This window comes from Phoxinus phoxinus, assembly GCF_949152265.1.
Source record: "Phoxinus phoxinus genome assembly, chromosome: 6".
Lineage (NCBI taxonomy): Eukaryota > Metazoa > Chordata > Actinopteri > Cypriniformes > Leuciscidae > Phoxinus > Phoxinus phoxinus.
The window spans coordinates 43,304,884-43,331,229 of NC_136881.1; the positions used below are offsets into that span (position 1 = coordinate 43,304,884).

The 26,346-nt window shown below is 42.4% G+C and overlaps 4 protein-coding genes across 13 annotated transcripts in view; 2 read left to right on the forward strand and 2 right to left on the reverse strand.

Annotated features, from left to right (window-relative positions):
• The window catches only part of LOC307001060 (uncharacterized protein), a 201,364-nt gene that overhangs the window by 99,546 nt on the left and 75,472 nt on the right, over nt 1-26,346 (forward strand). The window contains exons 1-2 of one of the 3 annotated variants that reach the window (XM_079617178.1): nt 23,988-24,078; nt 24,805-24,923. The exons of 1 other annotated variant lie outside the window; for it this stretch is intronic. The gene's annotated coding sequence lies outside the window, so the exon portion shown is untranslated. Of the gene's footprint in view, nt 1-23,987; nt 24,079-24,804; nt 24,924-26,346 lie in introns of those variants that run through there. One more of the 3 variants, XM_079617172.1, reaches the window with a different exon arrangement.
• Nucleotides 1-26,346, reverse strand: part of LOC307000574 (uncharacterized protein) — a 92,000-nt gene that overhangs the window by 42,629 nt on the left and 23,025 nt on the right. The gene's annotated exons all lie outside the window — the stretch shown is intronic.
• On the reverse strand, nt 11,494-16,823 carry LOC307001069 (uncharacterized protein). Of its 2 annotated transcripts, XM_079617195.1 has the most exons (6): nt 16,802-16,823; nt 16,514-16,617; nt 15,843-15,851; nt 15,255-15,422; nt 14,720-15,119; nt 11,536-12,743 (listed from the first exon to the last, which is right to left on the reverse strand). In XM_079617195.1, the coding sequence occupies exons 4-6, from the start codon at nt 15,420-15,422 to the stop codon at nt 11,734-11,736; spliced, it is 1,578 nt and encodes a 525-aa protein (XP_079473321.1). In that variant the 5' UTR covers nt 15,843-15,851; nt 16,514-16,617; nt 16,802-16,823; the 3' UTR covers nt 11,536-11,733. The 2 variants fall into 2 exon arrangements, with proteins under 2 accessions (XP_079473322.1, XP_079473321.1); XM_079617196.1 differs by lacking the exons at nt 15,843-15,851; nt 16,802-16,823 and having other exon boundaries at nt 11,494-12,743; nt 16,506-16,541.
• LOC307001073 (uncharacterized protein) lies at nt 16,082-21,480 on the forward strand. Of its 7 annotated transcripts, none has more exons than XM_079617206.1 (5): nt 16,082-16,435; nt 16,888-17,005; nt 17,426-17,605; nt 17,752-18,109; nt 19,700-21,097. In XM_079617206.1, the coding sequence occupies exons 3-5, from the start codon at nt 17,438-17,440 to the stop codon at nt 20,662-20,664; spliced, it is 1,491 nt and encodes a 496-aa protein (XP_079473332.1). In that variant the 5' UTR covers nt 16,082-16,435; nt 16,888-17,005; nt 17,426-17,437; the 3' UTR covers nt 20,665-21,097. The 7 variants fall into 7 exon arrangements, with proteins under 7 accessions (XP_079473332.1, XP_079473331.1, XP_079473333.1 ...); XM_079617205.1 differs by having other exon boundaries at nt 17,438-17,605; XM_079617204.1 differs by lacking the exon at nt 16,082-16,435 and adding an exon at nt 16,530-16,639 and having other exon boundaries at nt 17,438-17,605.

Here is a 26,346-nt window from a genome sequence, read left to right on the forward strand (position 1 = left end):
CAAATATTACTCCGTTACAAGTAAAAGTTGTAAAGACCGATGTTTACTTAAGTAAAAGTACAGAAGAACTCGTTTTTAAAAGTACTTAAGTATAAAAGTAATGTCAATGCATTGTTTTATTATTGTTGCATTGTTGCATGTAATAGCCAATTTACAGTACCTTATGCCTCTGAATCTCTGACTACCCTCATATCAATATCACATTTATTTCTATAACACAGTTCCAGTCGCGGGATTGAATAAGTGTACTCAATTTACACAATGGTTTCGGACGACCAAATGGCTGTTCCCAGTTTTTTAGCTTTTAGTATGAATATGTTAGCCTTGTTATCTAGTGTGCTCCAAAACAATGACAAAATTCACATTTAGACCAAACCCTACGTTGAAAATTAAAATCATATTGATGTCAGAATCCAATGTCAGATTGACGTTAATCTCCAACGTTGGACAGACGTTGTATTGTGGTTGAAAATCGGTTGACGTCAGAAACCAACATCAGTCGAGTTCTGACGTCAACCAGACTTTCATTTCCAACCAAAATCATCCCTGACGTTACTACTCTCTACTCAAGGCCCTTGACAGAAATGTAGTGGAGTAAAAAGTACGATATTTGTCTTTCAAATGTAGTGAAGTTAAAGTAAAAAGTTTCCAGAAAAAATAATACTCAAGTAAAGTACAGATACTTAAAAAGTGTACTTAAGTACAGTACTCAAGTAAATGTACTTTGTTACTGTCCACCTCTGGCAAATATTGTGTCTCTTATCAATTATCATAAGCTGCTTTTTACCATGTTTTCTACAGTAAGTCATTTTGGATTTAGGTGCTAAATGAATAACTGTAAATGTAGACACAAATAAGGTGGACTCCTCAATCCCACAATCCTCTCTCATACCAAAACACGGTCCTAATATGGTGGTCCTTCCGAACCCTTTATTACAGGAGCAGTAGTAACCTCCATCTGTATTTACACACTTGGAGGTATAGTCACACACACTCGGAATCATTGCACACTCATCCTCATCTGCAAAAGAGAAGGAAGGAAACAAGCTGTTAGAAGACTAGATCACAACAATTATACACACATTGTACTGACATATGTATAGGCTACAGACAAAAAAAAAAAAAGTAATTACAAAACAATCATACTTTTGCACTAGTTAATTACAGTTAATTACCAACACATTTGTTTTTAACCAATTTAAATCCAATGGCACATCCACTACAGGACGGCAGAAGGAGACCTGGGAAGAGAAAGAAAATACAGCATAACTCAATAAGCTATAACTCATATACATTGCCATCATTTTGAATATCATGTGTGCAGCCAACCCGCATTGCGATTATAAATCGTACTCGGTTACTAACGTAACCTCGGTTCTCTCTAGGAGAGGGAACGAGTACTGCGTCGATTAGCGACGCTACGGGAAAGATATTTCTTTGTCGAGATTGAAGCCTAAAAATTAATCCTTAATTTTGTAATATGTAAAACGCTTTTCTGTAGCATACAACCCTAGGCGGAGCAATATCGCTCGCCCATTGGCTGCTCCGCCAGAAAAGCACAGCCTATGCGAGGCCAGTGACGCTGACCAATGAGGGTGCTTCGCGCCCTTCTGCGTCATCTCCCGCCGAAACAGGCGTGGCCTAGGTCTATAAATACCAAGCATAGCTGCTTCCACTCCGATTTTCGTCACAGAAGCGACACAGCGTGGGCACGCACGGCATGAGACGCAGTACTCGTTCCCTCTCCTAGAGAGAACCGAGGTTACGTTAGTAACCGAGTACGTTCTCTTACGTAGAGTTCTCTCCTACTGCGTCGATTAGCGACGCTACGGGAACCCCTGTAAGACGCCGTGCGTGTTCTTGGACCGACACAGACACCCAAGGGCGCGCGCACGCGCCCTGGCATGCCAGAGCCTACACCAAGAGTATATAGGGAGAGCGGCTAGAATAGCATCATCCCTTTATAATAGGGCCCCTAAGGGCATAATAACATATATATGTAAATATAGATATATATGGGGGGGTAATAGCATGCTCATGGGACACATTGTCAGTGAGTGATGCTTAAAACATTTTAGTGACCTGGGCCGCCGTGCGGGGCAGGAACACTATACCTGGTCTTAGACCGAGAGCAGTTTAGCCTGCAACGCAGGAACCTCTAGGTTATAGAACCTTATAAATGTAGACGGGGAGGCCCAGCCTGCCGCCATACAAATATCTTGCAACGAGATTCCGCTATACCAAGCCCACGACGAGGCCATGCCTCTCGTAGAATGTGCTCTAATGCCCAGGGGGCATTCCAAACCTCTAGATGCGTAGGCTAGCGCAATGGCATCCACTACCCATCGAGATAGGCTCTGTTTCGTCGCAGCACGTCCTTTAGAGCGCCCACTGAACGAAACGAAGAGCTGCTCCGTCTGTCGAAAAACAGCGGAGCGGGACACGTAAGCTCTTAATGCCCTGACCGGGCAAAGGAAGCTATTTCCGTCCTCAGAGGCCGGCAGAGCCGACAGGGAGATGACCTGAGCCCTGAACGGTGTGTTGAGGGACTTAGGTACATACCCATGCCTCGGTTTCAACACGACTATAGAGTCGTTGGGCCCGAACTCCATACAAGAGGCTCTTACTGAGAGCGCTTGCAGATCCCCCATACGCTTCACTGAAGCGAGAGCCAAAAGAAACATGGTCTTGAGAGACAGATGATTCATGTCAACTGAGTGAATAGGCTCGAAAGGGGCCCCTTTCATAGCGTTTAACACTGTAGAAAGGTCCCAAACGGGGACTGAAGGAGGCCTTGGAGGATTTAACCTTCTGGCTCCTCTAAGGAAACGCACCACCAGGTCGTTTCTGCCCAGTGCATGGCCAAGCGTCGGATTGACGAACGCTGATATGGCTGCCACATAGACTTTGAGCGTGGATGGGGTCCTACCCTTATCCAACAGCTCCTGCAGGAAGGAGAGAACCTCCGTTTCCCCGCACTGAAGAGGTGATAGACCTTGGTCTGAACACCAGTCAGAGAACACCGACCATTTGGAAGCGTAGAGCCGTCTAGTAGACGGGGCCCTAGCCTGCTCGATCGTGTCTAACACTCCTCTTGGGAGTTTAGCGGGTACCCATTTATGGCCCACACATGAAGGGACCATAGCTCTGGGTGAGGATGCAAAATCGAGCCCCTGGCCTGCGAGAGAAGGTCCCTCCTCACTGGGATCGGCCACGGAGCAGTACTCTTGAGCTGCATCAAGACTGGGAACCAGGGTTGATTCGTCCAGTATGGTGCGACAAGAAGCACTGAGCATCCGCTTTTCCTGATTCGCTCGAGCACTTGGGGCAGGAGCGAGACAGGGGGAAAAGCATAGAGCGGACGGCGGGGCCAGACTTTGGCCAGCGCGTTCGTGCTCTTTGAAAAGAATTCTGGGCAGTGAGCGTTTTCCTGGTTTGCAAACAGGTCTATCTCCGCTCTGCCGAACTTTTTCCACAGCAGACGCACTGTCTGTGTGTGTAGGGACCATTCTCCTGTCGGAACATTGTTCCGTGAGAGTCTGTCTGGTCCTACATTCAGGCGACCAGGCACATGGATCGCTCTCAGCGAGCGCAGGTTGTGCTGGGCCCATACCAGTATGCGTTCCGTCAACCTGTAAAGGTTTCGGGATCTCACGCCACCCTGGCGGTTTATATAGGCTACTACCGACGTGTTGTCCGAACGGACTAGGACGTGGTGTCCCTTTATCCGAGGACAGAAGCGCCTCAGCGCTAAGTCCACTGCCATCATTTCTAGGCAGTTTATGTGCGGTAGTTCGACTCGTTCTGCCCATTGGCCAAAGAACGGTCTGCCTTCGAGCAGTGCTCCCCAGCCTGAGGTGGACGCGTCCGTGGACACCACCTTCAGGCTCGAGGAAGTCCCCAGGCTTACACCTGACCGGTACCAGTCTGACGCTCTCCATGGTGTCAGGGCTGAAATGCATTCCTGATTGACCTTGAGGCGATAACGACCGTGAACCCATGCTCGGCGCGGTACACGCGCTTTTAGCCAGAACTGCAGTGGGCGCATGCGCAGCAGGCCCAACTGTAGAGCTGTCGATGCTGCGGCCATGAGGCCTAGCATTTTCTGAAATCTCTTGAGCGGCACTATGTGGCCGCTGCGGAAGGATTTCGCCATTCGCAGGGAATTTCGCCTGCGTTGTGATGACAGTCGAGCTGTCATAGACAGCGAGTTCAGCTCCAGTCCTAAAAAGGAGATCCTTTGACTGGGAAACAGTGAACTTTTCTCCCAATTGACTCTCAGACCTAAGCACTCGAGGTGATCGAGAATTAGGGTCTTGTGGCGGATGAGTTCTGAAGGTGATTGAGCTAGAATCAGCCAATCGTCCAAATAATTCAGAATTCGAATGCCGCGGAGTCTCAGGGGTGCCAGCGCCGCGTCCATGCACACTGTAAATGTACGAGGTGCTAGAGACAGGCCGAATGGCAGGACTGTGTACTGATATGCCTGGCCCTCGAAGGCGAATCTCAAAAATCGCCTGTGACGTGACGCAATTTGTATGTGAAAATACGCGTCTTTCAGATCTATTGCCATAAACCAGTCTCCTCGGCGAACCTGCGCGAGGATAGCTCTGGTCGTGAGCATTCTGAACTTTCGCTTTGTCAGCGCTTTGTTCAGATGCCTGAGATCTAAAATGGGTCTGAGACCCCCGTCTTTTTTCGGTACCAGAAAATATCTGCTGTACAGACCCCCTTCGCTCTGAGCTTGAGATAAAGGCTCTATGGCCCCTTTGCTCAATAGCTTCGCTATTTCGGCTCGAAGTAGATGTGCTACTTCTGTTTTCACCGTAGTTTCGACTTTCTCCGTGAAACGGGGAGGGCGTCGATGAAACTGTAGCGAATAGCCTCTTTTTATAGTCTCTAGCACCCATTCTGAGACCCCGGGAAGTCTTTCCCATGCATCTGCACGTGTGACTAGGGGTTGAATGTAATCTGGGCCCTGGTCGCGAAATGGCGGCGACACGAGAGCAACCGTGTGCTGTGACATGGACGCCGTGGCGTGTGAGGCGGGGGGCATGTTTAACACAGTATGCATCCCGCGCGCGCTCGGCTCTCTGTGTCGAGAGAGAGCGCGCGGGACGAGTCCCGTAGGGCTCGTTATGCTTGTGAATAAACGTGGGCGCTTGGTAGCGGGCACATTTATAACACCGGGGACACTGTGTTTGTGTACTGACTGACCGTTCGTTAGTTTCGTTTTTACAGAAACCGCGGAACGTGCAGTGTGTAGTGGTTGTGGGCACTTGGTAGTGGGCACGCTTACTACATGTAAAGCACAATCGATCTGAGTCGATTTTATGTGTGCAAACCCTGTGTTGAACGGGGTGTCTGTGTGAATGAATGGGCACTGGGTGGGCATTGCAGTTACACACATTACACCATCGGCCTTGGCCGGGACACCAGAAAATAAACTCTTTTTTAGATTTATCTGGGTCGCCGTGAAAACGGCGTTTGTGTGCAGGCAAACGGGCTTTACGGCCGGTTTGTTGGCTGCTGAGTACACTGGTACAAACACGGAACTTAGGGCTGTACAAGCGGGGATTTTGGGTGGAAGTCCGGCCGCAGCGGGACCCGAACACCGTCTTTTTCCTAGCAGGGCTAGGATGGCGCCGAGGCCTCGGGCTTGAGTACGATCTTAGGCCGAGGACCACGCGGTGGCGGGCGGCGTCCGGCGGAGCGAGACCGTGGTCTCTCTCGGGCCTGTTGCTGCTGGGCCGGTGCGGCGGGCGCGGGGCGCTGCTGAGTTCGGGCAGGCGGCTGTTTTGGGCGGCCTGTTGCGGAACTGGAGCGCTTTGGCAGGAAATGTCTCATGGCCTGCGAAGTCTTCTGCACCTCAGCGAATCGGTCCGCGAAGTCCTTCACGGAGGATCCGAAGAGGCCAGTCGGTGAAATGGGAGCGTCGAGGAACGCAGAGCGCTCTGACTCCGCCATTTCAGAGAGAGTCAGCCACAAAGGTCTCTCGGAAACAGTAGCTGAGGCCATAATCCTCCCAATGGCGTGTGCGGCGGACTTTGTAGCACGAAGAGCTAGGTCTGTGGCGCTACGTAAGTCCGGAACACTGATCGCGCCCGGGCCTTCCTCGTCTAGCTTGCGGAGGAGGTTGGCCTGGTGGATTTGGAGGACCGCCATGGTGTGCAGCGCCGATGCAGCTTGTCCGGCGGCGGCGTACACGCGGCCGTTCAAAGCTGATGACGTGCGGCAAGCTTTGGATGGTAGCACTCCCTTAGCCCGCCGTCCAGCAGAGGGTGGGCAAAGGTGAGTCGCTACAGCCTCCTCGACCGGAGGGAGAGCATGGTAGCCTCTGTCTCGAGCACCGTCCAAAACGGAGAATGCTGGCGAGGCAGAAGTACGTACTCTAGCTGAAAATGGCGCCTTCCATGATTTCGCTACCTCTTCATGAAGCTCAGGAAGAAACGGGGCGTGTCTGGAGGGTGGCGCAGCGCGCTCTCCAGAGAGGAAGCAGCCATCCAGCCGGTTGAAAGCAGGTTGTTCGGGCGTCGACCAATCGAGGCCGAGGCTCGACACGGCCTGTGTGAGCAGACGCATCAGCTCTGCTTCGATGCTGATCTTCCCTCCTCGACGTTCCGGAACGGCGGGGGAGGGGAGGTCCACAGAGCTCTCCCATCCCTCGCTCTCCGAAGCGAGAAGCGAACAGCAGTCGTCATCCCCCTCAGATGCGGCTAGCTGGTCGTCGTCCATGACAGACAAAGCGGCAGGCTGCGGCTTTTGTTCGTCGAAGAGCGACTCCAGCGAAGCGGAGAGAGGAGCTAGCGGCGGCGGCGGCGGCGAGCTCCTCGTGGCGGGGGGTTCCGGAACCCGCTGAGCGCGGCGCTTTTTACGGCGCGGCGCTACAGGGGGTGGGTTAGCAGCTTCGGTGAAAGATGCCAGGCGAGTCCGCAGAGTCGCGATGGGCATCATTTCGCAATGATGGCAGCCGCCATCACCGAGAGCGACAGCTGCATGATCCTCGCCCAAGCAGGAAACACACAGCTCGTGGTGGTCCCCGTCGATGAGCGCAGCTCGGCAGGAGCCGCAGGAAACACGAGACATCTTTAAAAAGACGCTCGCTGCTCTTTGTGAGAAAAAGTGTGTGACGCAGTAGGCGAACACACACACAAAACACACACAAAGTGATAAAAGGATATATCCACGCCGGAGAAGCGCAGCAGGGAACGGCGGCTGAAGGCGGCGATGACCAGCGGCTTCAGGTAAGGGCTCGTCCTGCTGAGGTGCTGTATCAGACGGCTGTGGTGGCTCGAATCCGGTCCTACGATGCGTGTAGCTTCGTGAAGTAAAGAAAATCGGAGTGGAAGCAGCTATGCTTGGTATTTATAGACCTAGGCCACGCCTGTTTCGGCGGGAGATGACGCAGAAGGGCGCGAAGCACCCTCATTGGTCAGCGTCACTGGCCTCGCATAGGCTGTGCTTTTCTGGCGGAGCAGCCAATGGGCGAGCGATATTGCTCCGCCTAGGGTTGTATGCTACAGAAAAGCGTTTTACATATTACAAAATTAAGGATTAATTTTTAGGCTTCAATCTCGACAAAGAAATATCTTTCCCGTAGCGTCGCTAATCGACGCAGTAGGAGAGAACTCTACGTAAGAGAACCGACTAAGCATGTTGTGGAAAGCATAAGTTTTACTAGGCTATCTGTGTCTGTGCTTTACTCCTGGCTTTTGAATCGCGCGCTCCATACATTCCTCCACAGACATTCGCGCGTTCTCACAATTTAAAATTTAACGGCCATTCCTATTAACCGCCACATTGATTTAATATTCGTCTCTATTTCTTGAATAAATAATACTTTTTTATGAGGTTGAATGAATATCTTAATCGATTTTGCTCATCTGAATCTACTCAAGACGCAGAGAAGCTGAAATCTAAATGGTAAGATATAATTAAATTCAATATTTATTGCATTAATGTTTGTAAAATTGTAGCTTTCCCATATACAATGTAGTTTATTTGAGTTTTTATTTATTTATTAGTGGCACTTTGACGAAACTATATTTTGTTATACCTGTAGGGCAGACAAAAAAAAACATGTAATCTTTGAACCTTGCGGCCATAATCATACGATCATATTTGTAGCCTATGGCATTGTAACTTGCTTTTTGCCTGACAACCTAAAGTCATAAAGAAATATTCGTGTTTAAACACAAGCTTTCTCGACATGTGACGAGTCCAAATGATTTTCTGAAATAGCCTAATCGTCGACAGGACAGAGCTAATTATCCCCAACTGATCGATCGAGAGAGTGGGACATCTCCACGCCCTGAACTGAAGATAACCCCTGAACAGAACTGAAAGTGAGCAGAAAATTCGACATGAAGGAAAAGCTTTTAAAAACACACGAGAAATCAGGCAAAGATCCGATGAGTGCCAGACTTTAGCGGTCGCGAACATGTGCTGGAGTTGTGTGGTGGTTAACTTCTTAAAGATTACACGCACACTATTTCCTCATTAGGTTTATTAATCGGTCTTCAGTCTCCACTGATTTATGGGTCGGTGTTGGTGCACAACAAGAGAAATATTTTCTATGGCTCTTTGGTTTCGGTGTCCGATCGTCGTTTTTTACTTATTTTTGTTTAGGCTACTTATTTGTTTCATATCGTCTCTGATACGAAGCATTTGTCTGACTACTAATACAACTTCCCTACGTCACAAATTCCCACACACGTGAAGAATAAAACATTTCACTCACCCAAAAGAAGTGCCCATTTTAGCTCCATGTTAGGAAGCACCGTATAGCTGCTTTTATTTATTTTTACGGTTCGTGATATACAATTCCCAAAGAAAACCAGACTCCAGGTGACTATTAGCCTACTTCACATCCTGAGATAACCACAAGGTGTCCCTCCTTCCCTTTATGGTTCATCTTAAACGGATTTAAGAATGAGCAGTAAAATTATACACAGCAAATGATTGAAATATTGTACATACCTTTTATTTTGTATATTATACTTCTATTGCTCTCCTCATTCGTAAGTCGCTTTGGATAAAAGCGTTCGGTAAATGATTAAATGTAATGTCTGGTCCTCCAAATTAATTTTATCATTGCAAAACAAATTTGCTTTTTAACTATAAGTCCAACCTCTCTATAGACATTGGAATTCCATAATTATGTTGTTAACAGATTCAAACTTGCTTAATTTTGCCAATATAATTAACACCTGGGTCCAGGTGTAGATGCAGCTCGAGTATGCGGTTGACAAAATCATTTATAATCAGAGCTGTCAAAGTTAACACATTAATGCATGCATGTTTATTATATTTACCAATGATTCATATTTTCCACAATTTCCTCCATAGTGCATATCCAGGACGTCTAATACTCTGCAGAAAGCTAGCCTAGCAGTCAAATTCTTCTCAGTTAGGGCTGGCACTAATGATTATTTTAGTAATAGGAGTAATCAGACGATTATTTTCCAGATTCATCTGGTAACCTGGCCTATAAAAATAGACCTAAGCTTTTAAAATGGCGTATACATAACAATGAGGCAATAATATTTGGTTCAAATAAAGTATCAAAAGCAAGTAATCATATGTTTTCATAAAACAACACTGTTAAAATACATAATATAAACAGTAATCTCATGTACATTATGTATTATAACAAATGTCTTTCGGCCTGGTGTTATTACACTTTACAGTAGATAAAATCCTTCTTTAATTTCGTCCAAATGACATTTAATTCAAGTGCTTGCTTAATTTTTTATATTTGGCCACTTCTTTATGATATAAATGCAACAGCCACGGTAATTTCTTGAACAAGAACATGTGGAAATCAAAACATGCAAACTCAGAGCGAGGGTTTAAACTTTATTTAGAAACATAATGACGTATTCTCCTGTGTTGGAATAGGTTTATAAAGGATTTGTTTTTATCTGATGAAATTGCGCACATTGCGTTTTCCCAGACAAACGTTATTAGCAACACAAACTCACAGCATTTACTGTGAACGAAGCCACTCTGAGACGCATGTAAATAAAGCTTAGCGCATATTAAACCTGCGGGGCATATATAGTATTGGATTTTAAATGGTTTTAATATATCGTGCAGCCTTAGAAAACGGTCTAATAATGCGGATCATGATTGTTGTCCATGGAACACGCCACTTCCAGTATATTGCAATCGAGGATATTAGAGAACACTAATTTAATCGAGGAATTGTGACAGCCCTAAACTCAATGTTCAAACTTGTGTATGTTCCCGTGGGCAAACATCTGCAATAATATTGTAAAACTATATTGGGTTTAAAAAACAACAACAACAAAAAAATCAGTAACACTTTACAATAAGTTTCATTATTTAACATTAATTAAAGTGTGTAAGATTAATAAATGCTGTAGAAGTATTGTTCACTTTTAGTTCATGTTAACTAATAAACTTATTGTAAATTGTTACCTAAAACACATCTATTTTGTCAAAATATAGAGCTAGTTTTGAATAGGTTCTTCTAGCCTGCAGAATTACAGCACCTTCCACCGTTTCTAACCGTAAACCAGATCATTGCAGAGTCCTACTCTGTCAAACATGACTACAATCATGGCATTCAACATTCAACTCATCTCTACTCACGATTGACATATTAAAAGCTCAATGCGACTCTGCCTCCTACTGGCAGCACACTGCAAACAATGCCTTTCTTACTTAGTATTTTTGTCTTGTTTCCAGTCCAAATATCTAAAAATTCTTAAATCAAGAACCATTTACTAGATGAGATAAGACATAAGATATTATGTCCTGTTTTCCAGGGGAATTAATCAAAATTAAGTGAGTTGACCCCCCCCCCAAAAAAAGCTAAATTATCTGCCAATGGGGTCATAAAAATAATCTTAATTCGAACAGAAACTACATTATTTTTTGACCCCATTGGCAGATAATTTAGCTTGTTTTAGGCAAAAACTCACTTAAGTTTTATTTATTTCCCCAGAAAACAAGACTTAAAGGGGCTATGTGGAGTTTCAGCGGCATCTAGCGGTGATGTTTACGAGGCGAGAGGCTCTGGAGCGCGCATTCAGGTCTCAGTCACTGCACTGGAATTGGCAAATCCGACCCGGAGACTTCACATACAAATAGGAATGCTTGCTTTCAGAGGTAATAGCAAAACCCGCCAAGTGGATCGTTTTAATGTGAGATTACAACTAGGGCTGTAAACGATTAATCGCATCCAAAGTAAAAGTTTGTGTTTACATAATATATGTGTGTGTATTGTGTATAATTATTTTGTATATATAAATACACACACATGCATGTATATATTTGAGAAATATTAGCATTTATATACTGCTATATTTTTATATGATTTATATTATATATAAATAGAACTATTTTATATATAAATAACACATTTTTCTTAAATATATACATGCATGTGTGTGTATTTATATATAAAAAATAATTATACACAATACACACACATATATTATGTAAACACAAACTTTTATTTTAATTACAACCCCTTCACACACAGGCAATAAAAAAATTATTAATTTTAGTATAAAAACTACACATAGCACCTTTAATATCTTTTTACTACTTTAGTAAATGAATCTTGATTTAAGAAATGTTTGATATTTGGACTGGAAACAAGACAAAAATACTTACCGTAGTAAGAAAGTATGTTTTGCAGTGTAGAAGCTCAATGAATGTACATTTTTAGGATCAGTTGAGGGATTAAACTGTGAAGAGACACTACGATGATTCAGGGGCAGTTTGTTCTTTAGCGTGTTTGTTCTGGTGGGTCTGAAAACCCCCGAGATAAGCGAATCTCTCGTCGCAGATGGAGCAGCGGTAAGGCTTCTCTCCTGTATGAACTCGCTCGTGGATCTTCAGGACGTCCGATCGAGCGAAAGTCTTGTCACAATGTGAGCACTTGAACGGCCTTTCTCCTGTATGAATCCGCTGGTGCTTCAGTAAGTTGGTGTTTTGGCGGAAACTCTTCCCACAAACGCCGCATCGGTACGGCCTTTCTCCCGTGTGGACTCTCTGATGAACTCTGAAGTGAGCCGGGTCAGAAAAGCTCTTGCCGCAGTGAAAGCACAGGTACGGCTTCTCTCCGGAGTGCATTCTCTCGTGCCGCTTCAGCTGGGATATCTGGCGGAAGCGTTTGTCACAGTGTGAGCACCGATGCAGTTTTTCAGAATGTATTTTTTGGTGAGATATTAGACAAATGGGCTGTTTGAAGGTTTTCCCGCATTCGCTGCACTGATACGGCCTCTCGCTGGCATGAGAACGCATGTGTGTCTTGAAATGGGAGCCATCTCTGAATCTTTTCTCGCAGAGAGGACACTTGTACGGCTTTTCCCCCGTGTGTATCCGCTTGTGGACTAAAAGAGATTGTTTGGTGCTGAAATACTTGTCGCACTCGCTGCAGTGGAAGGGCTTTTCGCCAGTGTGCGTCTTCATGTGAGTTTTCAGATTGCCAGAAGTGAAAGAAACCTTCCCGCACTGTTCACAGCGAAACTCCTTCTTCACACTGTGCTCTTTTGAATGACGTCTCCGCTCTTCTAAGGTAGGAAAGCTGATGTTGCATCTCTTGCAGGAGAAGTCTTTCTGTTCTGTGTGTTTTCTCTCATGACTCGATAAATTTCCCTGTTTTCTGAATGTTTTTCCACAGGTAGCGCAGGAGAAACTCTTGACCGTCGGCTGATCTTTTGATGTCGAGGCCGTTTCTTCGTCAGAAGATGAACCACCTTTCTCATCTGAAAAGAACAAAATAATATAGATCTATTGACTTGCATGTCTCCAACACATATAAATATATTCATGTAATTTGGGTCAACATGTAACATAGGCTAATGAACATATAAACCATGTGGACCGGCATCCTCAGAAATTTTGCAATGAGTGCATCTTAAACTTTAACTTGTAAACCGTGTAAAAACATTTATTGATAAAGGTAGGGTAAGTGTACCTATTAAGCCCATGTACCCTTTAAGCCCACTTTCAACTTTGAAGTCTAATATAAAAAAGAGAAAATCATATTTTTTGCTGCTCCTTATTTTAACCAATCCAGTGATTTGTAACTTACCTGACATTTTTTATTGCATGCTAAACACATTTGGCAATGTTAAGTTAACCCCACTCATGTGCATGCGGTCTCAGGGGACCTCAAACAAAGACACCCAAAAACTTTGGTGTTTCTGGACCCTTCAGAAATCAACACATTTCTGCAATTTTCAGCCATTCTTTTGGTAACTACATTGATATTATGTCAAATAAGAGATAAATGTATTGTTTTTTGTGTATGAACAAATAACAATTCATAATTTTATCTAATTTTCCTTTAAATGGAAAGATGAATTTTATTAGTTTGTGCTCAAAGCAAATCTCAAGATCAAACCATTAGCCTTACTGGAAGATAGACTGCTGAAGAATTAAGCATGTGAACTACAAACACTAAATATTTTGTGATTTATTTTACATTAATATACAAATAAATACATCATAAATTGTTTTGTTGGGAAGATTATTTTCAGAAATTAACTTTTTTTAAAGATGGGCCATAAAACGCAGGCAAACTAGAGTCAACACAAGCTAACCTTGAATGAAAAAAACATAACATGTCTCAATGTGGGCACAATGGAAATTACTATGATGCTTTGTCCACGGTATATTTAAGCTCCTTGCATGTCTGTGTAAACATATATTATATTTTTTAAAGGAAAACTGTCTTTTTTTCACCTTTACTGACTGTGGAACCATTTAAGCCCACCTTATGTGTTTCAATGAGGAATCCCTCAAATTACAAAGTTTAATCAACTTTGTGAGAGAAATTGTTTAATGGCCTATTAATTGGATACTTCATGTGGAATTTTGACTTCATGTGGAACCAAGCCGACTCAAGGCTCCATACTTAGGACATGGGAGGACCACTAGTGGACTTTTTTTGGTGGGCTTAATAGGTACGCTTACCCTACTTAAAGGGATGGTTCACCCAAAAATTAAAAATATCCCGTAATTTACTCACCGTCTAGCCATCCTAGACTTTCTTCTTTCAGCCAAACACAATCGGAGTCACATTAAAACATATCCTGGCTCTTCCAAGCTTTATAATGGGAGTGAATGGTAACTTGGATTTTGAAGCCCATAAAAGTGCATCCATCCATCATAAAAGTAATCCACACTGCTCCGGGGGGTTAATAAAGGCCTTCTGAAGCAAAGCGATACGTTCGTGTATGAAAAATATCCATATTTAGAACTTTATAAACTAAAATGACTAGCTTCCGGCAGACGGCCTACGCCACAAGAGTAACACTTGATGATGTGTGACGTAGATGTAGGAGTAGCGTAAGCTTTGAGCCTCTCGCGGCCTGGGCAACAAACTCAAGCTCTTGTTCTCTTTATATCTTTTTTAAATTCTCATTTTAGACTTCTAATCACTTCGTGATCGTTGTTTCGTTAACGCTTCCGCGTTCGTCAGTACGTCAGGTCAAAGGCTAAGTCTTTCGCCGTAAATAGATGCGTACAGTCGTCTGTCGGAAGCTAGTTATTTTAGTTTATAAGATTTTAAATATGGATATTTTTCGAACAAAAACGCTTCGCTTTGCATCAGAAGGCCTTTATTAACCGTGTGGATTACTTTAATGATGGATGGATGCAAATCATGGGATCATTTTCTTTTTTGGGCGCACTGTCCCTTTAAGATAAAATGCTAGAGGAAGAAACATACCCATACCTGAGGGAATAAAGTCACCATCATCACAGTGATCATCATTATCATTGTCGTCGTCGCCATCATCATCATCATCGCTCTGTACTTTCTCTGCAGTGGTTTCTTTTCTCGTCTCCTTCGAATTCCTGCAGTCCATCAGTTTGACGGAGCACATCTTCAGCGACGTCTGCTGTTCTCCAGCGTTACAGTCAGAGGTTTGCTCTGCGTTACAGTCAGAGGTTTGACCAGCGTTACAGTCCGACGTTTGCTCAGCGGATCCGTCAGACGTTTGCTCAGCGGATCCGTCAGAGGTTTGATCAGCGGATCCATGATCTTGAGTCTCAGTATAACACAGTAAACTGAGGCTGAGCTCTGAGTCCTGTGTGTCTCTGGATCTCTGATCTCTGACGCTCCAGACTGAATCCTGAGAGTGCAAAACACAAAATATATGCTGAAATCTGTCATTGTGTTATAATAAATCAACTAAAAGACGGATTTTCATTGGACAAACAGACAGTGATTGAAGTGAGCTATGAAATACAGTGTGAGCTGCTCAAACCTCTCTGTTGGGTTTGTCTCCTCTTTCTCTCAGCTTTGCCTCCAGTGACGCCACCTCTTTCTTCAGCTGACAGATTTCAGTGATGAAATCCTCAATATCCAGCATGGACAGATCCGTTCCTACTGATTTACAGCAGATCACATCTATCTGCACTTCCATTGTCAACATCTGAAGACAAACACAACTTATTTATTACAAGACACATTTATAATGAACTGACACTGATCAAACTAAAAAAAACATCGTTGATTATAAACGAGAGCAAGCAGATCTATTAGTAAATATGACTTTTGATTTCAGAGAATGCAGGAATTCAAATGCTTGTTTTCATTTTTGAGCCAGCGTTGAGCAGGAACATCTTAAAATATCGTATAATACATGATCACCTTCGTTTAACGCGTTATTCTGTCGCTAGAATTTATCAACACATTTAGCGTTCGACAAAAATAACGAGATTCGATGAGAGAGAGAAAAAATTATTCATTTCCGATCATCAAAACACTAAATAAAATCGCTTATTCGATCAACAGATTAATCCTAAATCAAAACAAACGTATATTAATGTAGTAAAACATATTAAACACCCACCGGCTCAGTGTTCAAACCAGGGGGGCAGTGTTCCGAAAGATATTGAAGCCGACCTGGGCGCCGCCATTGGCTAGCGGACCCCCACCTGCTGTTAGCATTCCATTGACTCCCATTCATTTTGGCGTCACTTTGACAGCGAATAACTTTACATCTGAGGCGTTTAAAAACACCGTTTGTCCATTATTTATTTCTAAAGAAACACGAAAATGTATAAAAGGCTCCATTACCTTGTATCTTACGTTATGGCCCCATAGAAGCAGTTTTTGTAAAAACAGGCTAACGATTGCGTCATACCCGCGCGACTCTGTCGCACAAGTCGAAAAATTACCGTATGGACAGGCAGAGAAGCCCGCAAGCAATCGGGAGGACGTGGAGGCATAAAGTCAAGGGAGAAGCCCATAGAGAGTGATAAAGTTGCTCCCGTTGCTAGCTCATGGACAGCAAATACCCACGCTCTCCGTCTCTGCGAGATTCGGAAGGGAATGATTCAGATTTCTCTCGGCACAGCTACTAGAAGACCTACAGGTTGCTCACGTCACATCTACGTCGTCAAGCTCAGTTTGAGCCTGCGCAGTTCGCCTTGCGATCAGGAAGTAAGTGCTTCTAATTGACTTCACTGCTCTCCATTGAAACCTATGGGGTCGCTGTGTCCAGTTTATATACTGTCTATGGTTCAAACAGTAAGATCGTCTTTCTTTCGTTCGGGTTTGTTTTACTTGCGGAATTGAAGAGCTTCATAGCGCCTCCTACTGCGCTGGAGCGATGTCGCAAACACCTGAGTGTGTGAGGATGACAAAGTAATGTAAATACACTCTAAATTCACGTATTGTTAATAGTTTGAGAACGACGCCGAATGTTCCAATGAATGTAAATGCTACTTAGGGGATAGCATTGTCTCATGTAAACACAAGCTTACTTTAAACACGGCACGTCATCAGGCCAAAAATGACCGTTATTACCTCAGTTCATGTTTGAAGAGATGAGATCCAGACAAATACCATACACGATAAGTCTATTTAGGTAATCGGGTGTATTTTTGATTGAGGAAAAAGAGAGCGTTTGCTGTAATATATCTGGTTTCGAGGAGTCGCTGTGATGGGATCTTCAGTCCACCGGACCAAAACCACTGAAGAAAGGACGAAGGCTGCCGCGCTGAGACTGAGGTAACTGATTGTTGATTCACAGTATTTAATGTTTTAATTAGCTTAAATTAAGCGTTTATTCGCCGTTTATTCTTAAAAAACAAATTAACCATGATTTAACTGCAGTAACCAATTTAAGTTATTATTTAAAAAATACCAACCATGTCTAGTAAAACAGTTACTGTAACATAAGTCTGTTTAGAAACGAGTAAAAGTATGGCAATCATGTTTAACTTCGAAATATTTTATTAAATCCAGCAGTGAATTTAATATGTGCTATAATGTCGGAAAAGTTACTCAATAATAAAAAAAAAATTAACAAAAAAATCTGGAGTTTCTGAATATTAAAGTAACTTCTTATTCAGATTATTATTTTGTAGTTCTGTTGTTCATTAGGCCATATGTGAAATATTTTTGAGACTGATCAGTTCATTATTATAGTAATGTTTTCAGATGTTGACCATGAGAGGGCAGATGGATGTGATCTGCTGTAAATCAGTAGGAACGGATCTGTCCATGCTGGATATTGAGGATTTCATCACTGAAATCTGTCAGCTGAAGAAAGAGGTGGCGTCACTGGAGGCAAAGCTGAGAGAAAGAGGAGACAAACCCAACAGAGAGGTTTGAGCAGCTCATCATTTCATCCTTCAGCTCAATCAAACCAAAGTTGTGTGAGCTTCTCACTTCTTATGATAAGATAACTGAGTAATGAGGCTAAAATCAACGGGTTGTTGTTTATTTGTGTTGATCTCTGATGTGTTTGTCAGGATCTGGAGAATGTTTCAGTGTGTGTGACTGATGGGACAGAAGCTCAGGATTCAGTCTGGAGATCCAGAGACACACAGGACTCAGAGCTCAGCCTCACTTTACTGTGTTACACTGACGCTCAGGATCATGGATCCGCTGATCAAACCTCTGACTGTAACGCTGGAGAACAGCAGATGAAGATGTGCTCCGTCAAACTGGAGGACTGCAGGAACCTGATCGAGAGACGAGGAGAAGAAACCACAGCAGAGGAACAACAACAGAGCCATGAGGAGGAGGAGGATGTTCAGAATGATGATGATGAAGGAAATGATGTTGAGGATGAAGAAAATAAGGATGATGATGAGTTTATCCCTGCAGGTTTGTTTCTTCCTTTTATGACCTTTTTTTCATGACACTTGAATGTCCGTAATCTCTGTAGGATCATGCTCATATTGGTCTCTGATGGTCCTGATTAGTAGGGGTGTGTTTCCCAAAAGCATTGTTAGCTAACTATGATCATAATCTCCATTGAACTCTCTTAGTAATGACAGAACTTGCAACCATATTTGACTTTAGAAAACGCACCCCGGGTTTGAGAGCACATCAACTGGGAACATAACTAACCAGGGTTTCCACGGAGTCATAAAAAGTCATAAAATGTCTTAAATTTAATAATAAGAATTTTAGGTAGTGGTGCACGATATATCGGCCGCCGATATAATATCGGCCGATATGGTCATTGTTTTACACATCGGTATCGTTCCGATGTCAAAATATGGCCGATGTGAACAGGCCGATTATCATTCCTGTGTATTTGACGTGCGTGTGGGGGCGGGGATGTTTGTTTTTACACGAGCGCATTTCGGCTGTGAACAGCGCTCGTGTGTAGGGGCGCGCGCTTTACAGGGGGTGCACCCTTTATCACGTCTCGTCAGAGCGAGGGGAATAACTGATCCTGTGGGAACCGTTTTTATGTGTAGTGGTGCGTACTTCATAGTGGGCACACGATCAACATTTGTTATATCACCCGTGCTGGACGGGGCGAGGTTTGAACCCGTGTTTGTGTGTAGGGGCGCGCGAACTAGTCATTACACCGTGTCCTAACTACACGCAGCGACACGTGATAAAAGGTATCTTTTCCATGTTAATCAGAGTTTATGTCCTAACCAGCCGCGACGGCGACACGCAACGATTCTATTAGTTAGGGAAAGATAGGGATTTCTTTGGCCAATCTGCCAAAAAATTTCTTACCAATAGCTTTTTTTACCATGTGTTCCTATAGGTGTCTAGTAACACCTCCCAATTTATCCACGGCCAAATCCTCGGGGAAACGCCTGGAGGGGCAATCAAAGTTGGGGTGCCCAGAGGGCCTGGGTACCAAAAAAAAAAAAAAAAAAAACATGCCATGGTTTAAAAATTAAACCATGGCTAGTCTAATAAAATAAAAACATGCCTACGCGTTACCTACCACGCGATCACCTTGTAGCCAAACCATTTCGAAACTAAGGAGCCATTTGTCCTCCGATTACATACAAGCTCCTCGGCGCCGCGTTTGCGGGACTCGTGTTTCGCGCTGTTGGGGATTTTAAAAAAAGTGACGTGAGTGGAAGGGCGGCGCCGTGTGTGTGTGTGTGTGTGTGTGTGTGTGTGTGTGCGGGAGCAGGAGCCAGAGCGGCAGAGAGATGCGAAATTGCAGGCGCGGCTCAAAATGGATGTTATTTTTAAATAGCGTAGCATATTTTAAACTAATCAGTTAACCGGTTTCAACCGGCTAATGAGGCTCGGTGGTCGGTCAAGTAATTTTTTAGTTTTCGCCATCCCTACATAGAACATAGCACATACTAAACCGTACCGAAACCGCAAACCTAAAAACAGGATACAGACCGAACCGTGAGCTTTTTGAACCGTTGTATCCCTATCAAATACATTTTAAAGTTTGACATTTTACCACAATTTTGTTACTGACAGATGAAAACACTGGTTCATCTTCAGATGGAGGTGAGGAAACAACATCGACATCAAAAGATCCGCTGAAGGTCAAGAGTTTCTCCTGCGTAACCTGTGGGAAAACATTGAGCTCACAGGGACATTTAGCGAGACATGAGAGAATACACACCGAACCAAAAAACTTCTCCTGCAAGAGATGCAACATCAGCTTTCCAACCTCAGAAGAGAAGAGACGTCATTCAACAGAGCACACGAAGAAGGCGTTTCACTGCGAACAGTGCGGGAAGGGTTTTGTCACCACTCCTCATAATATGAGAGCTCATATAAAGACGCACAAACGTGAAAAGTCTTTCCACTGCAGCGAGTGCGACAAGTATTTCAGCAACAAAGGGAATCTTGATGCTCACAAGCGAATCCACACGGGCGAAAGGCCGTACAAGTGTCCTCAGTGCGGGAAGAGTTACAAACACAGACCCCATTTAAAGAAGCATGTGCGCGTTCACACCAACGAGAGGCCGTACCAGTGCAGCGAATGTGGGAAAACCTTCACAAACTCAACCTGTCTAAAGTCACACCAGAAAACGCACTCTGGGGAGAAACCGTATCCGTGTTCACACTGCGATAAACGATTCCGTCACAAATCTGATTTGACTTGCCATGAGAGGACTCACACCGGAGAGAAACCGTACCTGTGCTCCTACTGCGGGAAGAGCTTCTTTAGTCCGGCTCATTTTGGAGTTCATCAGAGAGTTCACACTGGAGAAAGACCGTATCACTGTGGCGTTTGTGGGAAGAGTTTCAGTAAACAGTGTACCTTAAAAAATCACCAGCAGATTCATTCAGGAGAAAGACCGGTCACGGCTTTGTTGCTGTGTGTCAACCAGTCAACCAATCAAAATGCTGCTTGGACTCAACCAATCAGGATGTTCAGCGCCCAAGTCCCACCAGCGAAAGTTCCTGAACTATTAAAAAATAGTACCTCGTGAGCAAGTCCTTTCTGAGGGGGACATTTTTACCCAAGTACCACCCCAAAGTCCCTAGGCCGCAACATATTGTCGGCCCACATCTGGGCCGTGTGGAATCAATTTGTTCCTGCGGTGGAAACGCGGCTAATTGTTGTATCTTAAATTTGACAAAACTTGAACTATTAAAAGGCCTCAAAATAAAATAATAGGCTATCTATGAGTGCCTGGATTTCATAACGCTTTTAAACATGTTTTATGTGTTTGGAATGGGCTCAAGAATGATTGTAAGGAAGTAAAAATATGTTTTATTGTTGGATGGTTTTCTTTGGGATGGGTTTGATTGAATCAAGAAAGTGTGGTTTTCCTTTCACTTAATGTTTTTAAATTTTAAATGTTTTAAATCATCTATGTTCTTCCAGAGCATTTTTGCTTGCCACCATAGGTGTTTGTTTGTTCAGGTAGCTACTTTACCTTCACTGTACATTTGCAGATGAGTGAAGTCTGTATTGATGTATTGATCTCACGTGAACACAAAACTCGGCCACAGCTTCTTTTAGCAGTAATACTAACTGAAAAACATGGCAGTGCCACATCAGGGCAAGAAATGACCGTTATTTACCTCAGCTCATGTTCCAATTCAAGCCCAAATTGATTCCTCTTTCGTGTCTTCTTGCATTTGATGGACACATACGCACAAAATGAGTATTCTCGTAAACGCAGTCGGTTATGTCTGAGAAAGAGAACAAGAGACGGGTGTGCTTCATTATAATGGATCCGTGCATTCAGTCTTAAAGCGACAGCAGCCTATAAATGCCTGCTGTAGTCTATGTGATGAATGTTAATCAAACTACAAAACACAGCTTTAACGAATATTAAAGGGGTCATGACATGAGAAACCAAATTTGCCTTGATCTTTTGGTATATAAGAGGTCTTTGTACCATTAAAACGTCCTGCAAGTTTCATAGCTTAAGACGTCCTCCCCATTATAAACGAATCATTTATTTAATCAAGCTCTAAATACAGCTCGTTCTGGATTCATGGTAAGAAGTGACGTCACGGTACGAAGTGACGTACCAGCGTTTGCATATGACCGCCTCCAGCAGAAGACAGCTACGCTTAAAGCGCAAGACAACTACGCTCATTTCGTATCGTTGTCGCGCCCGCGCGCTGCGTGTCTCACAAGTGTTCAGTCGACGGAGAGCGAGTGGGTCTGTGTACAGGGAGATTACGACGCCGCAGATGTGCTGTTCCTGGCTGTGGACAAACTACATCTTTGAATACGCTGCCGAAAGATCCAGTCGTCAGGGAAAAATGGGTGCACTTTATTTTTTGCGGACGTCCCAGTCACGGCAGTGTTAGTTTAAGCGTTTGTTCTATACATTTTAAGGATGACTGTTTTGAGCTTTGCCAGAAAACTGTTGCTCAAAGATAAGTCCGTGCCGTCTATTCTGGGCTCAACATCGACGACGCAAACTGTAAGTAATGTATTTAAAACTTTAAACTACTTTTTAAATACGCTGAAAGATCCAGTCGTCAGGGAAAAATGGATGCACTTAATTTTTTTGCGGACGTCCCAGTCACGGCAGTGTTCTATACATTTAAGGATGACTGTTTTGAGGAAAAAATCCCAATATGATGCTTGGCTTTGCCAGAAAACTGTTGCTCAAAGATAAGTCCGTGCCGACTATTCTGGGCTCAATAACGACGACGCAAACTTACTTTTTACCATGGCTAATATAAACACATTTGTATAAGAGAATCTTGAAAATATGTCGCCTTTCTAGTAGGCCTACATGTGATAGAAAATTAAAAATGTTGCCTTTATCAATGCTGCATCTTCAAAGATGGCCTGTCTGTGCATGCATTTTTGTCCGTGGTACACCCTATCATTTCATTGGAATTAGTTAAATAATGTTAAACTGTTAGCAAATGAAGCTATAGGATAATTATGCAACAATAATCCGTTTTCAAGTGTCTCGGGTAAATTTTTTTTTATTAATTCAAAATAGTTTCACTTTCCATGTGGACACGGGCTGATCCAGTCTTCGTTGTTGTGGTGATGGTTCATTTTCCTCTGATTCTGGCTCAAACATAATAAGGTTTTATCATTGCAAGAGCCATCGCTTCGCATGCATCACCCGCTATTAAACAGTTACGCCGAATCCGCAAACCTTCTGGCTGGGGGCGTTAATAATTGATGCAGAGGCACTGACGTTAGCCAATCATAACAGTGGGCGTTAACACTGAACTCTTAAAGGGGAAACACCCCCAAAACAGACTGTTTGAATCAGAGGATGAGAAACAGGGTGGGAAAAGGTCATAAATCACTACATTTTAAAAGTTTTTTGTAAAAAAAAACTATAGTAATACTATAATTGCACCTAAGGGAACATAATAATAAAAAATAAAAAAACATGTCATGACCCCTTTAATCTATATTTAAATTTATGCAGTGAATATAGTTATTTTAAATTTATTACATTTCTGTACATGAATTGGTATACTACATTTAGACCTTACTTTATTTGTTACTTTGTTATATTGTATTGTTCTTATTTTTAGCTGACTGTTCACTTGCCTTTAATAATGTTTGGACTTTATTAGTTAGGCTAGTTTTTGATGTGGTATCGGAGTACTTAAAGTGTGTTTTGAGTAATAAATGGAAAGCAAATTTACCCATCAACACACACACTCTTGCTGATCTGAAAAATTATCTGATCTCAAAGAACTTAATATCATTAGAACTGTGAGTTTTGTGATCCGTTGAACCACTAAAAGGTGGTTGCAGAATGCTGCATGAATAATTAAAAAAAAATAACAGCTAAAAACTTATTTTTGTCGCTGTCATATTTTGAACAAATTAATGTTTACTGTACTATAGCAAAAAAAAAAACTACGTTTTTGCTGTGTTTTCTCAATTGAACCATTTCACATTTACGGGTTTCTGAGTAGCGGACAAGAGATTACATTAAATATATTTTTTGTGTTCCATTTTTCTCAAAAAGTAAATGAAAAACTCCACAAAAATATTTTTAGAACTATCAACAAGAGGAAAAAAACAGATTGATAATGGCAGTCAGAAGAGGGAAGATGCCTCACGGCAGCTTTTTTTTTTTTTTTAATGCAAATGTACAGGAATATAATACAACGTAGGCTATGGTGTTATAAATGTACATATATATATAAAAAAAAAATATATATAAAACTTTGCCGGATTTACGACGCTGATGACCGTTAAAATACGTCATCAAGGGTCCGCGCCACTGGATTTCAAGGTTATTTTTCAAAGAGAAAAGGCGGAAAAAGTTTGCCGTGTAAATACAATTTCTAGTGAACAGCAGGTGTTACTGGAACCTGCAGGAGTCGCTGTGGCGCTGTTCAGTGCGCCGGTAAACCACTGAAGAAAGAACGAAGACTGCGGCGCTCAGACTGAGGTTTGTTTTGTCTGATTTATTGAGCTTGAATCACGCGTTTTCTCGCTGCTTATCCTTTATAACCCTAATCAACCATTGTCCAACTGCGATATTTTTATTAAAACCGCAGTAACCACACGTGCATTGTTTACTTCAGCGGACGTGTTTTAATTATTTGTTAAACCAGTGTACTAACACGATATTTAATTCTGATAACTTTTAAATTACTCGTAGAAATATAGCCTATCACATCCTTTTTAATATCGAAATTTTAGTTTTTTTAATCCAGCAGTTTAAGAATGTGTGATGATAATATATGATAATTTTATATTCCTACTCAAGAAACTAAGCAAATGCGCCTAAACACGTGCATTTATTAAATTTATATTTCTGAATATTCTCAAATTAAAGTCATTTTCTTTATTTACAGATCAATTCTGTGGAATTGTGCTCATTCATCAAAATCTTATTTGAATAGCGCTTTTCACATATCGTTTCAAAGCGTCTTTACAGAAAATGTCTACATTAGGCCTACAATTTAGAGTGATCAATTATCAGAGGTGACTGTCAAAGTATTATTAAGACATTATTATGTTGGAAATGTACAGTGTTAGCAGTTAGCTAACATTCATTTAAACAATAATCTCATTACAGCGATAATTACTAAAAAGTTCTGATAATAATGATTACAATAGAAAAGTTGGCAGTGGTGCATGTTGATTCAGAGTTGGTGTCATCTCTTCACAGGTGTTGGGCATCTGAAGTCTGTGGGAGGCTAACTGGAGCTGACAAACTCTAGTTACCTCTGTATGGGCATCCCGAGATAAAACGGAGAAGCAACTGGAAAATACCATTTCAAACAAAAGGTAATCATGTGCATTTGATCTGATTTAACTGGAGTGCATGGTTATGAGATAATTATGTGAATGCTTGGCTAAAGAGATGCATCTTTAATCTATCTAGATTTAAACTGGGAGAGTGAGTCTGACCCCCGAACATTATCAGGAAGGCTATTCCAGAGTTTAGGAGCCAAAAGTGAAAACGCTCTCCCTTCTTTAGTTAACTTAGATATTCTAAGTACTACCAGAAGCCCAGAGTTTTGTGATCTTAAAGAGCGAGATGGATTGTAAGGCGATAGAAGATTAGTTAAATACACAGGATCTAAACCGTTTAGGGCTTTATAGGTTAGTAGCAATTACTTTGTAATCAATAAGGAACTTAATAGACGTAGAGATGATACAATTGGTTATGATCATATTTTCTTGACCTAGTAAGAACTCTAGCAGCTGCATTTTGGACTAACTGTAGCTTGTTTATTGAGGATGCAGGACAACCAGCTTGTAATGCATTACAGTAATCTAGTCTCGAGGTCATGAATGCATGAACTAACTTTTCTGCATCAGAAACAGAAGCATATTCAGGAGCTTAGCAATGTTTCTGATGTGGAAGAAGGCTGTTTTTATAACATTAAAAATATGATTTTCGAAAGACAATTTGCTGTCTAATATAACGCCCAGGTCTTTAACTGTAGAGGATGAAGTTACAATACATCCTTTCAAATGTTTTTGGATCAAATAAGTAATACCTCAGTCTTATCTGAATTTAATAGAAGAAAATTACAGGTCATCCAGTATTTTATATCTTTTACACACAGAGTATCAACAACATACTTTTTTTTCAGGTGTTTCATTCCTGATATCAGGTGTAATGGCATAGAGTTTAATTTGTGATTGCTTTATTGTACTGTGTTCCACTGTACATTTTTATAATGGAGATACTATTTTGTTAAGTTACATGTAAGATACTTATTTTTAGTTTTAAGGTTTACAGAGGTATGGCTACATTGAGTGTTGTGTTACATCCAGTATTTGACACTGGAATTATAATTCTTTAAAGGTGGGGTGTGTGATTTGCAAAACGGCTGGCAGACTTTGAAAATACACAACTCAAATGGTCCTACCTTCTTTCCTTTAACTCCACCCATTCAAAGAACATGGACATAGATGGGGGGAGGGGGGGATGGTACGACCGATTGATTGACGCACTTACTGTCCAATGATTCTAGATGGTCTTGGAAATGATTGGCTGGAGTTTTTCGAGTCCTGCCCGTTCCACAGATGATTAAATTGCTTAATTTTTATTTCAGTGCTTCTAACTCAGTGGCTGTACGTGGGTTAGGAATAGGATTTTAAGTGATTTTGAAAAAAATGGCCAAAAAAAAGAATTACATACCCCACCTTTAAGTTTGCACAGTTGCACTTTAAATTTCATTTTGAATGGTGCTGACTA

Coding starts and splice junctions, on each gene's coding strand:
- LOC307001073 (XM_079617206.1), top strand. CDS start 17,438: ATGTTGACCATGAGAGGGCAGATGGATGTGATCTGCTGTAAATCAGTA. Junction 17,606..17,751: donor GAGACAAACCCAACAGAGAG/GTTTGAGCAGCT, acceptor TGTGTTTGTCAG/GATCTGGAGAATGTTTCAGT. Junction 18,110..19,699: donor TGATGAGTTTATCCCTGCAG/GTTTGTTTCTTC, acceptor TGTTACTGACAG/ATGAAAACACTGGTTCATCT.
- LOC307001069 (XM_079617196.1), bottom strand. CDS start 15,422: ATGTTGACAATGGAAGTGCAGATAGATGTGATCTGCTGTAAATCAGTA. Junction 15,120..15,254: donor GAGACAAACCCAACAGAGAG/GTTTGAGCAGCT, acceptor TTGCACTCTCAG/GATTCAGTCTGGAGCGTCAG. Junction 12,744..14,719: donor TGGTGACTTTATTCCCTCAG/GTATGGGTATGT, acceptor TGTTCTTTTCAG/ATGAGAAAGGTGGTTCATCT.